General features: G+C 33.4%; 1 protein-coding gene across 1 annotated transcript in view; it reads right to left on the reverse strand.

Moving 5' to 3' along the window:
* The window catches only part of APPL1 (adaptor protein, phosphotyrosine interacting with PH domain and leucine zipper 1), a 34,708-nt gene that overhangs the window by 20,383 nt on the left and 399 nt on the right, over positions 1–13,926 (reverse strand). Inside the window, exons 2-7 of the mRNA XM_006917517.3 lie at positions 8,856–8,954; positions 7,554–7,613; positions 6,976–7,047; positions 5,423–5,510; positions 3,902–3,943; positions 3,305–3,363 (exon numbers count right to left, since the gene is read on the reverse strand). Coding sequence (XP_006917579.1) covers positions 3,305–3,363; positions 3,902–3,943; positions 5,423–5,510; positions 6,976–7,047; positions 7,554–7,613; positions 8,856–8,954 — 420 coding nt within the window. The remainder of the gene's footprint in view (positions 1–3,304; positions 3,364–3,901; positions 3,944–5,422; positions 5,511–6,975; positions 7,048–7,553; positions 7,614–8,855; positions 8,955–13,926) is intronic.

The raw sequence follows: 13,926 nt of genomic DNA on the forward strand, positions 1-13,926 counted from the left end.
GTAAAAGGAGTAAATGCTCCAATCAAAACACATAGGGTAGCTGAATGAAAAAGACAATAAGACCCATACATATGCTGCCCACAACGAGCCCACTCCAGATCGAAAAACACACACAGACTGAGAGAAAGTAAAGGAATGATAAAGGATATTTCATGCAAATGAAAATGACAAAGAAAAGCTGGAGTAGCAATACTTGTATCAGACAAAATAGACTTTAAAATAAAAACTCTAACAAGAGACAAAGAACTTTCATATTCAATAGCCAAGAGATATGGAAGCACTGATAGACATTTGGATTAAGAAGATATGGCACACATATACAATGGAATATTACTCAGCCATAAAAAGAATGAAATCTTACCATATGCAATAACATGAATAGAACTAGAGTATTATGCTAAGTGAAATAAGTCAGACAGAGAAAGACAAGTACCATATGATTTCATTTATATGTAGAATCTAAAAAACAAAATAAATGAACAATCAAAACAGGAACTCATTGGTAGAGAACTGCTGATTGACAAATGGCAGGGGGGTTAGGGGACTGGGTGAAAAAAGTGAAAGAATTAAGAAGTACAAATCGGCAGTTACAAAATAGTCACAGGGATATAAAGTAAAGCATTGGGAATATAGTCAATAATATTGTAATAAATATGTTTTGTGCCAGGTGGGTTCTAGACTTATTGGGGTGGTTACTTCTTAAGTTATATAAATGTCTTATTTTTACTGTACACCTGAAATGAAATAATATTGAATGTCAACTACAATTTTAAAAAGTTTTTTAACTTAAAAAAAAAAAAAAAAAAAAGCCTGAAAAATATTGGCTAGGATAGTTTTCCTGTTTTACTACCAACCACTTCATTTAAAAAATACATTAAAAGCAGAACTGTGCGCATAACCAGAAAGGGTACAATAACTAAACTAAGTATGGCAGGGAAATTTTACCACATAAAGGAAAGGTAGACAATTGTTCAGGCATTAGTCTTTGACCTTGGTCAGTTCACAGCATACTAGTTTTGTCTCTCCTCCTGGTTCCCTCCCTACTGCTCGTCTCTTGTACTTTCCTGTCTTCCTTCACCCGCATTTAAAATAACGTGTGCTCCACTGAGTTCTTATATTCAGACACCAAATATTTACTGAGCGCCTATTATGTAATATACACTAGGCTCTTCTTTCTTCCTGCTTTCCTTCGAATACCACATCAAATACCAAGAATATTCCATACACCGATGACTCCCAAAGTTTTCTCTTGCCCTTCACTAGCCGGTGTTAAAGGAAGCATATGTCCACCTGAGCTCTTTATGTATGTATGTATGTATGTATGTGGGGGGGAGAAGGGGATGCTGGAAATGTACAAAACTCAAGAGTCCCCTCTCCATAAAACCTGCTTCTCTACTTTGTTTTTCAGCTCTTAATTATTCCTCCTCCTACCGTAAGTCAGTCTTGTCAATTCTACTAATGAAATGTCTTCCAAAAGTATTCCTTCCTCTCCACTTTCGATAACAACCTTAGCAGAGATTCTCCTAATGCCTTTGCAAACTATTCTGATACTTTTTCATTGGATTGTCTCTAGTCTTGTCCTCTTCACATTTTCATTAGTATTGTTATCCTATAGTACAACTGCATGGTGATACTCAACCACTTAGAATTCTATGATGGCTGCCCACACAAATTTCAAAGTCTTTAACATAGTAATCTGGCCCTAAACTACTACATTGTCATCTCTGCCATATCTCCCCAAGTACACCCTATGCTCCAGACAGTGAAATGATTATCTTTCCATTATCATAATAACTATTACTACAGTTTAATAAAAACTTGCTATAAGCCATTTCATATTAACAACTACTGAGGGTTTTTTTTGATAGGGAAGACATAAAGGCTTAAAAGAAAGTGACCTCAGGAGAATAAGTGGCAGAGCTGAGATTTGTCCTCAAGCAGTCTGACTCCGGATCCAGTGCTCTAAAACCTTTACGCTCTTCAGACTCTACCATGTGCTTCTGCAAAGGCTGTTGTTCTTCCAGGAGTGCCCTCTCCCCAATCCCATTGAAGAATAATAACATCCACTCCTCTTCAATGCAAATATCACCTCCTAAAAGAGTAGCCTTTCTCAATTCACCAGAGTTAACTGCTGCCCTTTGTGAGCTCTCCCAGCATTTTGTTAAGACTTCTATTACTGCACTTAATTCGGTGTTGATCCATGCATTCTCTTCATCCTTGTACTCTGGCATTTAGAAGCCTTCGCACAAGAAGCCTTTGATAAATTTAGTTTATCCACTCCTTCAGGACAGGAGTAGAGCCTATTCACATTGTTCCCCTATGGAACCCAACATATAGTAGGTGCTCAATTTTTCAAATAAAATTGGTGAAAGAATGTTTTCAGAAATACCGGTAAAATTCATACCTAGGGCCTTTAACTACTTCTCTGAGGCAAAGTAACATAGATACGTATATCTCAAAATGTATGTATTATCTTAATATTTATACCATCAAATAACTGGTGAACTAAAATTTGAAATGGAAAGTAGATCTTTGTACTAAACTTTTGTGTGAGAAACATTACCTTTATTGTGTCACAGTTGCTGATGCAAAGTAAATACTACCCAATCATGGATTCCCAAAAGTCGTCACTGTGTCCCTAACCAGGAACTGCAACCAAGATTATAGACACCAACTCCTAGGCACAGAGATCACCTCACAAACATCTAATGGAGGTCAACTCATCAAGCCTTGGCTTAGGCGTCGAAAGAGAAATGACCTTAAGGAGCATCCAGATAAACCTCTTAACATTCTGTTCTTTGTCCTTTACTCAAATATATTTCTCCTCAAATATAGTATATTTCTGGATTTCACTCTTTTAAGAATTGTGAATGAGGAGGTCCTCAAAATGGAATTTCACTGAATTACGTATACGGCATTTCAACTTTTTAACTACTGTATCTCAAAGGACATTTTTGAATACATACATGGTCAAATAAAAACAGAACAAATGCAATGTGATCGAAATACAGAGCAAAAGGAGGCAATGTTATATACTGGATATCAATTACATTTTTGGAATAGTTATGTTTACTTATAAAATTTTGTCAGCAGAAAAGTATTTTGTTTAAAGAGACCATTACTAATTGTGTGATAACTAACAATTATCAGAAAGGCTTTGAAATAACAAGAAGAAAAGATTAAGCTAAGGGCAATACAGTAAAACAAAGTTAGTGCTGGCTACTATTTTCAAACAGGAAAAAATCAGACCGCCTAATGAAACAGTTGTTAATGTTGATACTGAAGGAATAAGTATGTATCATACCTTGTCATTTTCTCTTTTTTTTGACAATCTGCTATATCTATTAATTGCAGCATCATGATCTAGAAAACAGAAATGACTATTAACAATACAACGGTACTTTGCAAAACTCATAAATGCTTTAAATGGTCTTCATATGTACATCTTTCAACAAATACACTAAAGGTAAGAATTCCTTACCATATTATCACTCCAGACAAATGTTCTCCTATCCAAATTTCCCCTAAAGTATGTTTCCAGTCATTAAATTGGTAAAAATATTTAATTCAAAGGAAATTGTAATCCATTAAAAATTTTTTTAAGTGTTTTTAGTACAAAAATAGCAAATACTCATTAAAGAAAACTTGGAATATATAGGAAAACAAGGAAGGGAATGTATTGTACCACCTCTAGGTATTATGAAGATAGCAAATCACAAGATTTGATTTAAAATTCCCTTTTAAATTTTTCTGTAGCATAAACAGTGCAACTTAAATAACAATATTAATTTAAATCATGTTTACTTAATTAGGTTCATTTTTTTTCAATCATTGCATAGAATATTGTGATAAAGAAATGCATCACCACAAGAAATAACTGAGTAAAGTATTAAGAACTTACCATTACTAGCAATCTGAAACACTTCCTTTAATGTCAATATTTCTGGAAAAGTTCAAGAATAATTTCAGTGTAGCATATTTATGAAATACCTTAAATTTTGTTTAGAAAACAGTAACTGCCATTTAAGCTATAATTAAAACTCCAAATAATATTTCATACTTCAATATTCAAAGTGAAAAAATTATTCTGTACTTCAGCTAGTCTATAGAGCACTTAACTATCATTAGCAACAGTTATACCTGTATAAAATCTACTTGCCACAAATTAGTACTGACACAAAAACAAATTTTAAAACCACTGCAAATTCTAAGATATGCAAATATTCTTAGTACCAGAATCCAATTAATTCATTTTTTTATATTGATGCTAATAAGTTCAAATGATAAATGAGAAACACAGAACATTTTATTAATAAAATTATGACATTCAGTCCCCTTAAACTGAGAAAAGAGATTTTGTTTCTTGACCTTGGAACGATCATTCTTGAACATTACCACCACAAATAACTCTTTCTCTAAAATACATTTGTTTTTATTCCATGTATAATTTAAATATTTTACCATCCACAGATACGTTCAATGTTTCAGTCTATCATCCTATAAATAAATCTGTATAATTGTCTAAGGTTGTAAATTATGAGAAAGTAGAACCAATTCCATAAAACTCTCATCATTGAATAATCCTAAATGGGAAAAAACCCACCACAAACTACTAAGTCATGGATTGCTAGATGTGCCTGCACTACAATCTCCTACCGCTTCAGCCCATAAACACATCTCCATCTCCTGTGCCACTGTCCCAGTTCAGGCCTTGGTCATACACCTCACTAGATGCTCACAACTTCCCAATCCATTCTCCTAGACATCACATCAACTCTATTCCACTCTCCAAAAACAAAAAAATTGCATGTCTCTACTTCTTAAAGACCTCCACTGGCTTCTCTTTGCTTTTAAACTCAAGTTGAACATTTTTAGCATAATCTAATCCCAACTAATCTATTTCTAGATTTGTCTCCTGCCATGCCCAATACATTCAACACTGAAGCCATACTGAATTTCTTGTCATTCTCAAAAAAAGCCATGTATTTCTATAACCCATACTTTTGTGCTTCCTAGTCCCTCTAATAAAATTATTCTTTTCTCTGGCAAATTCCTCTTCATTGTTCAATGCTCATGTCACATCCTTAGTAAAGTCTTTCTGACACCTTCCTCTAAGCCCTCACAACACCTTGCTTGTTCCCTAATGAGCAAGAGTTCCCTTGCTCCCTTAGAGACAGAGTACCCTAAGTATCTTTTTACCCATCTCTTTCTCTAGGCTTTCTCAAGAGAAGTAGTATCTTATTCATATCAGTATTCCTCAGTTTCTAGTTTATCATCTAGCGGGAGCTCCTATAAACATTTAGTGACAAATTAAAGTAAAAATGGCATAAGCTGTGAATACTATCGAGAAATGGTTAAGATACACAGTAATACACATTTTATAGGCATTGATCTTCTGACAACTAATGAAAGTAAACAATACCTTTCAGATCTCTTTCTTTAAACTGAGTAATGGGGAACATCATGGCATCAGCAAGCTGTGTTGAAAGTACCGCATGACAAGAGCTAAGCTGGTAAAAGAAAAACCAAAAATGCCAAATAACTAACTAAATTAAACAAAACCTAGTAAAAAGGTGTTGATTTTACATGAGAAGACTAAAAATTATGTGATATAGTAAAAAATATTATGCAGTCAAAAAATTCCATTCAAAACTTAGAAGAAAACAGGATAACCTTGGATTTGGCAATGGTTTCTCAGATATGAAACCAAAAGCATCAGCAACGAAAGAAAATATAAAGTGGACTTCATCAAAATTAAAACTTTTGTGCATCAAATCAAGTCAAATCAAGAAAGTTAAAAAGACAATCCATAGAATGGGAGAAAATATTTGCCTCACATATCTGGTAAGGAATTTATATCTAGAATAAAGAACTCAAACTCAGTAATAAGAGACAACTCAAATGTCCATGAACTGATAAAAGAATAATTAAAATATAATATATTCATTGTGGAATTTTATTCAGCCAAAAAAAGGAATGAAATTCTGACATATGCTACAACCTTGAAAATATTATGCTAGATAAAAGAAGACAGATGCAAATATTCTCAAATAGTATGAGACCATTTAAATGAAATATACTAAATAGGCAAATCTGTACAGACAAAAAGCAGATTTATGGTTGCCAGGAGCTAAGGGTAGGGAGGGATAGGGAGTGACTGCTTAATAGGGTTTCCTTTGGGATGATGGTAAAAACGTTCTAGAACATCAATGGCGATGACTGCACCACATTGTGAATGTACTAAATGGTGCTAGTGGTAAATTTTGTTATGTAAATTTCACCACACGCACAAAAAAAATTCCTATAAATATTCCTTTATATAGACCTCCTGGGACAATATTTTGCTATAATGAGTTATTAAAATACTTCAAAAAAGTACTTTTCCAGTTAAAAGACTAGAAAAGACAAAACTACTTAATAGTTCATGTAAAAAGAAGAGCTTTCATTGCCAGTAGAGAATAGTTATGGACTCTCCAAAACTCTCTCACCACCTTTCTTCCTCCTAACTTCTAGGTATTTTTTTAATAATTTGTTCTGATGACTGGTTAGAGAAATTAAGGGTTGATATTGGCTGTTAGAGATGGAAGGATTAACGAACTGAATGGTAGGTAAAATGTTGCTTGATGGCAAAAGAGAGAAACTGTAGAGCCTAGGTATAAGCTCACAGTTCAACTCTTCCTTCCCTGCCTACATCAGTAACACAATGAAAAGACTGAACATTACATGGACTGGCAGAGCTTATATATATATATGTTTATTCCTTAAAAACAACTTGTTTTAATCAGCCAAAGAAAGTACTGTTTTCACAAGACAGCCATCAAGATGTGGAAATAAGGTCCTTCTTAAATGGTAACCTTTTACTAATAGAGATTTATTCAAATAATCATAATAGTAAAAGTTCCAAATAAAAGCTAAACGACTTGAGTAACTTAATTGTAAGATCACTTATTCAAGCAAAATAAAATAAGCACTTACCTCATCTATAACTTTTGAAAACTGTTGCAAAGTAGAGCTCATAACTTCATCATCGCCCCCCAATGGAAAACGCTGAAAAGTGAGAAATAGAGATGAAGTAAAGGGCCAATGCTATATGTCTTTTGTGAATGACATTACAATTTACATTTTAAAAAAACTCCAGAAAACTTCTAAAATTTTAAATAAGCTCTAAAAGTATCACTACAATTCACATAATTAGTAAACTTAATTAAAATGTTTCCTAAGCAACCAATTAACATAGTTTATAGGAATGTACATCATACTAGAAATGCAAAGATTTGGGGTTTAGCTGTAATTTCTTCAATTACCAGCTGTGTAACTTAAGCAAGCCTCAGTTTCTTCATTTGTAAAAAGAAGAGACACAAATTAGATAACCTCTGTATCTAACATTAAATCATTAAAATTAGACATAAGTGCTCTAGTGGAATTTCAATGGCATACCAAAATTACCTTCTGTGGATTCTTTTAAAAAAGCTTAGGATTCTTGATGAGAAATTCTATTTATCTGTATTACTGCATATTTTACATTATGTTTTTAAAACTTTCATATATAGTACCTGTTTTTCATATTCTTTTAAAAGTTTTGAAGTCAGATGTGTTGCTGCACTCAATTCATTCTAAGGAAAAAATAAATTCAAATTAACACAATATTACTGATAAGAAGATACCTACACTACTTTTATCACTAAACAAAAATACTATTCAACATGGTCTCTAAACCTCTCACTACATTACTGGAAAGAGAACTACCATTAAAGCACTTTAAAGGGAAACTTAAACCATGAAATATATACCATCAAGGAATTCAGCAGTGTTTCAAGTATGTGCTTTTTCAAAAATAAAATCTAAGCATTAAATTAAATATTGTTAAAGCTTTAAACTTAGAAGTAAATTGTACTATTTTAGCAAAATCTTAAGTGATTCTACATTGATGACTGATCATCCCTCTCTAGATGCTGATACTAGACTGTGATAATAAGCATTTAATAACATACAACCGAAATGTGGTCAGCCTAGTCATACTGTAGCAACATAGTCATATGAAGGAAATACTTTTTTAATTTAAAGGTTTTTTTTTCCAGTGATGAATATAAAGACAAAAATAACATTTCTTTTATACATTAACATCCGTGGTCAGAAATCAAATCTTGAGAGACCTATCACAAGGATAAAAAATAAACAACTATCACAACAACTTTTAAGTACAAAATGAAAATGTCAGTCCAGAAAGGAGAGAAAATTAGAAGGGGAAAAAAATGAAACTTGTACACTTAATTAATCCCAAAGAAAGTTTATTACAGAACCCAGGTTGTTGTTAAGACTTATAATTAAGTTACCTAAACACACCCTCAATTATTCTTTCTGTTCAACAACAAAAAAATCTAGTCATACATATTTTCTTAAATTCATCTCCTGTGCCACAGAGCTTCATTTAATTTTTATTACCTTCTATTAACTAGATAGAGGCAAACTATTTTCAAATCCAAACCATTTTCACTCAAAAAAGGGGAGTATTCCATAAGGCTAAAAGCATGATTAGGGTAAATATGGTGTTTTCAGTCAAATCTTAGGTGAAGATCACTATCAGTAAGTTTCAATAAGAAAGCCCTTACTGGGTTTGGGGTAGAGGGGCAGATGCTTCCATCTTCAACACTTTTGTAGTACTACGAACTAAACATTAGTAACTAAAATGTGAGCTCTGTAATATAAAATACTTAATGTTCATTCATCCATTCAACAAGTGTTATTACTATGAGCACTGGACAGGGCTAGGCACCAGTAAACAAGATACTATCTCTGTCCTCATAGGCTTAAAGATCCATTTTTAAAAAACATCAAGTCGGCCTTTAGCTTTTTACCTGTGCATCATAAATCCGATGCATAGCTTGATACAACTGGTTCATATAATTGGAAATAGCTGTAGCATCTTCTTCAAATACACCCAGTAAAGACCTCGTCTGTATAAAATAAAAGCAATAAGTTTATGTTAACCATTATATATCAGATAGAAATTTTTTTCTAAAGGAAGGAAAAACTCTAGGATATTAGAGCTCTAATTATTCTGAATTTTAATCTGTTTTCTGTTTTGACGGTAATGCCAGATAGCGGGATTCTTTGTTCTTAATTTCATATCATTAAAACAGAGGGATTTTCCAAATACTTCATACAAATTTTAGAAGGAACAAGAAAGGTATATTTTTATTAATTAAAACTTCTGTAATTAAAGTAATAAATCAACAGAAATGTTCAAGACTAATTTAATGGTATTCCATGTACATTTTAAATGTCTCATTTCAGGATAGCTTAGTATGATTATTTCTTTTTCTCCATGGTATCTTCTAGTAGTGTCAAACCCCTCCCCATCCTCATCCAAAATAATACCACATTACCCCTTCCAAACATGGCCTATAAAATGTTAACTATGTTTTTCTGAGTGTAGAATTTGGGGTTATTTTCCTCTTCTATATTCCATTTTATTCTATTTTCCATTTCTATATTGTTTGGCTTTTTTTTTTTCAATGAGCATGTAAAAATTATCTTTAAGGGGAAAAAACTTATAATGTTAAGACTGTCAATAAAAAGGATCAGAGTTAAAGAAACTCAGCATATCAAGGCAAGGCATGCTAACTTTTCACATCTCAACGGCAGGGGAAAAATTAAAATATTAAAAATTATTGATATATCTACAATTTAAAATCTAAAAGATGATCTTGTATTTTTATTCTAGAAAGTTACTTTATGTCTCTACCTTAAAAGTTGGTTTTAAAAAATCAACTTATTCTTTAGCTTCCTATTTTCAGAAGAGGAAGCTAAGTCAAAATGGCTTCAAAAAAAAAAAGCACAAAATCATTATGCCAGTATATTAAGTCCATGTTCTCAGTCCTCTACTTCTCCATGCCCCAGAGATTTATTTAGATCTGATAGAATCTTTTTATTGTTTAGCTCTAGTGCCCCACTCCTATTCCCCAAAGTGTTATTTTAAGACGTGAAAAAGAAAGCATCAAGAAATCTTGTTTGGCTAATATGCCTTTTTTAAGAAAAATCTGCCACTTAAGTTTTTTTCCTACCCCCAAATTTTTATTCTAATTCAAGGATTACACTTATGCAAAAACCTGTAGTAGAATTAAATTAAAAAGATCTTAGACCAAAAAAGGTTTAAAACCAATAATATCAAGTTTAACACTATAATAATGACTGATGTTAGCAGCTTACAAAAATACAATCAATATGGTACCATTTCACTGAATCTATGATGGCACCATTTTTATATACTACTAAAACAAAACAAAACAAAACTATGCTGGCAATGAAGCTATGATTTAAAGTTTTCTTATGTCTTGAAATTTTTACATTATGTTAACAGACCTTTAGACAGAATTTTATGTATAACACTCATATATGTATAAAAAAGGAAAACACAAGCAGCAGAAATTTAACATCCCCGAATTTCTTCAGAGTTCAACTCTTGTGTTACTTTTTGACCCAAGAGTCATCAATCTCCATGTTTTCTCATCCAATATTATTCTGTGCATTGAGGTGACAAATATTTCTTAGAAGAACTCCACTTTTATCCCCAATATTTTCTTACAAACCACTGCTACTGAATACCCATTTAGCAAGTTTTGATGGTGGCACTTACTTCATTTCACCAGGTCAGGACTGATAATCCTTCAAGTGGTTGTTAAATTGATTGACTAGCTGAACATTGACTTTGCACTTGGTTAGTCATGCCACTAGGAGAAAACCAAGTGTGTATATTTGCAGGCAATTACAAGTAAAACACCATCAACTGTAAGAGACATCTGCATTAACAGAGATGTTAAAATGGGGGAGGGAGAAATGTATGTGTCATAATCTTAATCTATGAGTATTTCATATTATGCCAAAGAAAAATGCCTCCATTTGAGATTAGAGTTTGTCTTCAAAGTACTAGCATGGATGAATCACTGGTATTTATCTACACATAAAATCAATTTTTTTAAAAGATCATACCTGTTCATACTAATTAGGAAGTTTCATTTTGTTTTTGATTTTCAAAACAATTTATAAGCATGAACAAGGTATCCAGTTTAGTCTTAAGATTTTTGCCTCAACAGATGATCTTTTGCAGAATGGTTTGGGCAAGATAATTCTAAAAAGCTTTATATTTGCTCAGCTGGATTTGAACTTGCAAATTCTCCCCTACATTAATACTATTTAGTTACTATAAATCAAACTAAAAAAGTATAACTGTTAATTCAGGATAGTCTTTCATAACTCCCAGGCTCTTTTTTACATAGCAACTGGCAGGCTATATAAAAATAATTAAAGTCAAATGATCTAATAAAAATTCATTTATATCGGGAGCTTTAAAAGTTTCCATACTTAACTTCTTGGACTCTATGCTAGATAAACAGTCCAAATGTGAACAAATATTTGTGCCCCAAAGCATGAATGTCAGCCCTATATACATAAGCAAAATTTGAGAAAAACTCTAAAAGTCCAATAGGACAAGAGTTAAGTCAGTTAAGGAAATGTGCAGCCTTTAAATGCTTTTATTCAAAATGTAATAATATGTGAAGATATTTAAGCTATAATGTTGAGTTAAAGCCAAATAAAAATTATTATGCACAAAATAATCTCAATTACATTAAAATGTGTAAGAGAAAAGAACTAGGAAAAAAGAAAGCAAATTGTTAACAGGCTTTGCTGCGGGTGTATGGCAGGTAACTATGCTTTCTTTTCCATACTTCCAATTTTTCTGAAGCATATAACTATTTTTATAATCAGGTACAAAAATAAAAACATTTCCTATATATAATAGCTGTGGTTCAGAGAAGTTGAGTGACTTGCCCTAAAGCAGAAGAGATTAAGCCATTTACCATTTGCCCCAAGAATACTTGCAGGCACCCGCAGCAACTCGCAGATTACAGTCTTAACCTTATCCCCAAAGTCTGCCATGAAATAGCTCGTTTTATTATTTTCGTTTCACTCTAGTATATCGATAGTCCTTGGAAACAATGTCATTCTATTTATACCATTGTTGTTAGTAGTGGTATTTCCATTTACGAAATATAGTAATTCTTAATCGCTGAAAATGTCAAATTCTAGAAAACGTAGCATTCCTATGTGATGTTAACATCACTCTCAAACAGTTGTTAGCCAAAGATTAATTTGGTGAGTCCAATTTATGTACACATTTATTACATTAGGATTAGAGACAAGTTCTGTTTAGAAATAACTTCAAGAACAGTTTTTGTATTATATTTTCACACTGAAAACCAGTCAGATTTGCTTCAACCTCAAACAACGTGTTAGCACATGCTTGTAAAATTAAATTAACGCTGGCAGCAAGCTGCACTTTTTTTTTCCTAAATGGGAAATGGGTTAAAACTCTTGTATCCTGAGTTCCAGATCCACGGCTTTCCATTCTGCTACAGGTTCTCCCTAAGGATTACTTCCAAGTGTCTTCCTTTTCTAAACCTGTTGTCTCCAACTAATTTTCCCAAATAAATATTATCTACTCAAAATTATTACTTCTAGAAATCGAAATACAATGTAGCTTCTTTGTTAAAAATAACTGTAAAACTAATAGTACATGCTTGTAAAAAAAAAAAAAAGGAAAAAACTAATGCTCAGGTTGTAAAGTAATTGTGTGAAAACTTCAAGAAATTAGATCAGTCAAGAGATTATATTTTCCTCACAAGTCATGGCTAGGGCACATACAACCGATTTTGAGCTGTGTATAGTCTTTATCAGCTATAAAAACCAGGCCAGATAAGAGAAGAAAGGTAAGGCAATGCTGAGTCTTACATACTAAAAAAGGACAAAGTGCACCTGACCTACACATCATAAAATTTTTGCAAAAAGTCTGAAACAAATATAGCTTATAACTTTTATATGAAAAAATCATTAAGCGTTTGTGCTGGCTATTCTGGCAGTCAAATAAGCTAAGATGTGGTTTCTCTTTTGTCAGTATAGGCTGATAAGAGTACATTACCAGCAGGCAACTGGCCTGTGAAGATAACTTTCAGCGTGAAAAAGAAATCAATTCCACAATTGGAGCCCAATCTCAACTTGGCAATTAAAATTGGCACAAAATCCGTGACAAACCAGCCAGCCTGGAAAGGGGGATTTAGCCCCTTCTGTTCTTTTGGGTTATATTAAACTGTCAAATTACATGAAATACATGTAACTGTAGTCCTAAACGAAAAACATTTCGGAACATTTTCTTCATTCTAAGTGGTAGCCAACCAGCAACACGGTCTTAAATCACTTAAATTATTGTATAAGGATGAAGTTTCTCTATGCATATTACGGCCCCCACCAACATGTTTTTAATATTCCTGATTTCATTCTTCTGTACTGAAGACATAACAAATAGTTTTCCCCAGATTGTTTTACGCTAAAGCAATCACATCATCATCATCATCATTATCCCTAACGCACAAAACAGAACACAGGGCTTTTATTTTGATGAGTTTATTAGATTCAAGTCTGCAAGGAGGGGCGCAGCGGTGATGGAGCCGCGAAGGCGCCGTCCATCACACGCCGTGCAGAGCTCGAGTGACAGCGTCTAGTCACGGACACGACACTGGGCACACTTGGCAGGGAGGTTCCAAGATACAAAATGGGCTTCGCCGACGACTTTCCACAGGAGGAAATGAACACTTTTTCAGCACCTCCCGAAGAAAAACTATCTATTCCCTTCTCTAGCTTGCTCAGAAATCGTTAAGTCTACCGGATTCTTTCTCGTTCTGCATTTTCTCCGAAGAGATTTTCGGGGATTAAATTCCAGGATCGGGATGTCACCTCACATCACGGCGATAAAAATCGCACCTTAGTTACATAAAAGGGAGCCCCGCGAGCGTACGTGAACCACCGGGCCCACGAGCGAAGGCGACGGCGGTTCGGTCGCCGCCTGCCGACGTCCCGGACCCCGCGCGCAGC

The sequence above is a fragment of the Pteropus alecto genome, unplaced genomic scaffold, assembly GCF_000325575.1.
Source record: "Pteropus alecto unplaced genomic scaffold, ASM32557v1 scaffold75, whole genome shotgun sequence".
In the NCBI taxonomy this organism is placed as follows: Eukaryota; Metazoa; Chordata; class Mammalia; order Chiroptera; family Pteropodidae; genus Pteropus; species Pteropus alecto.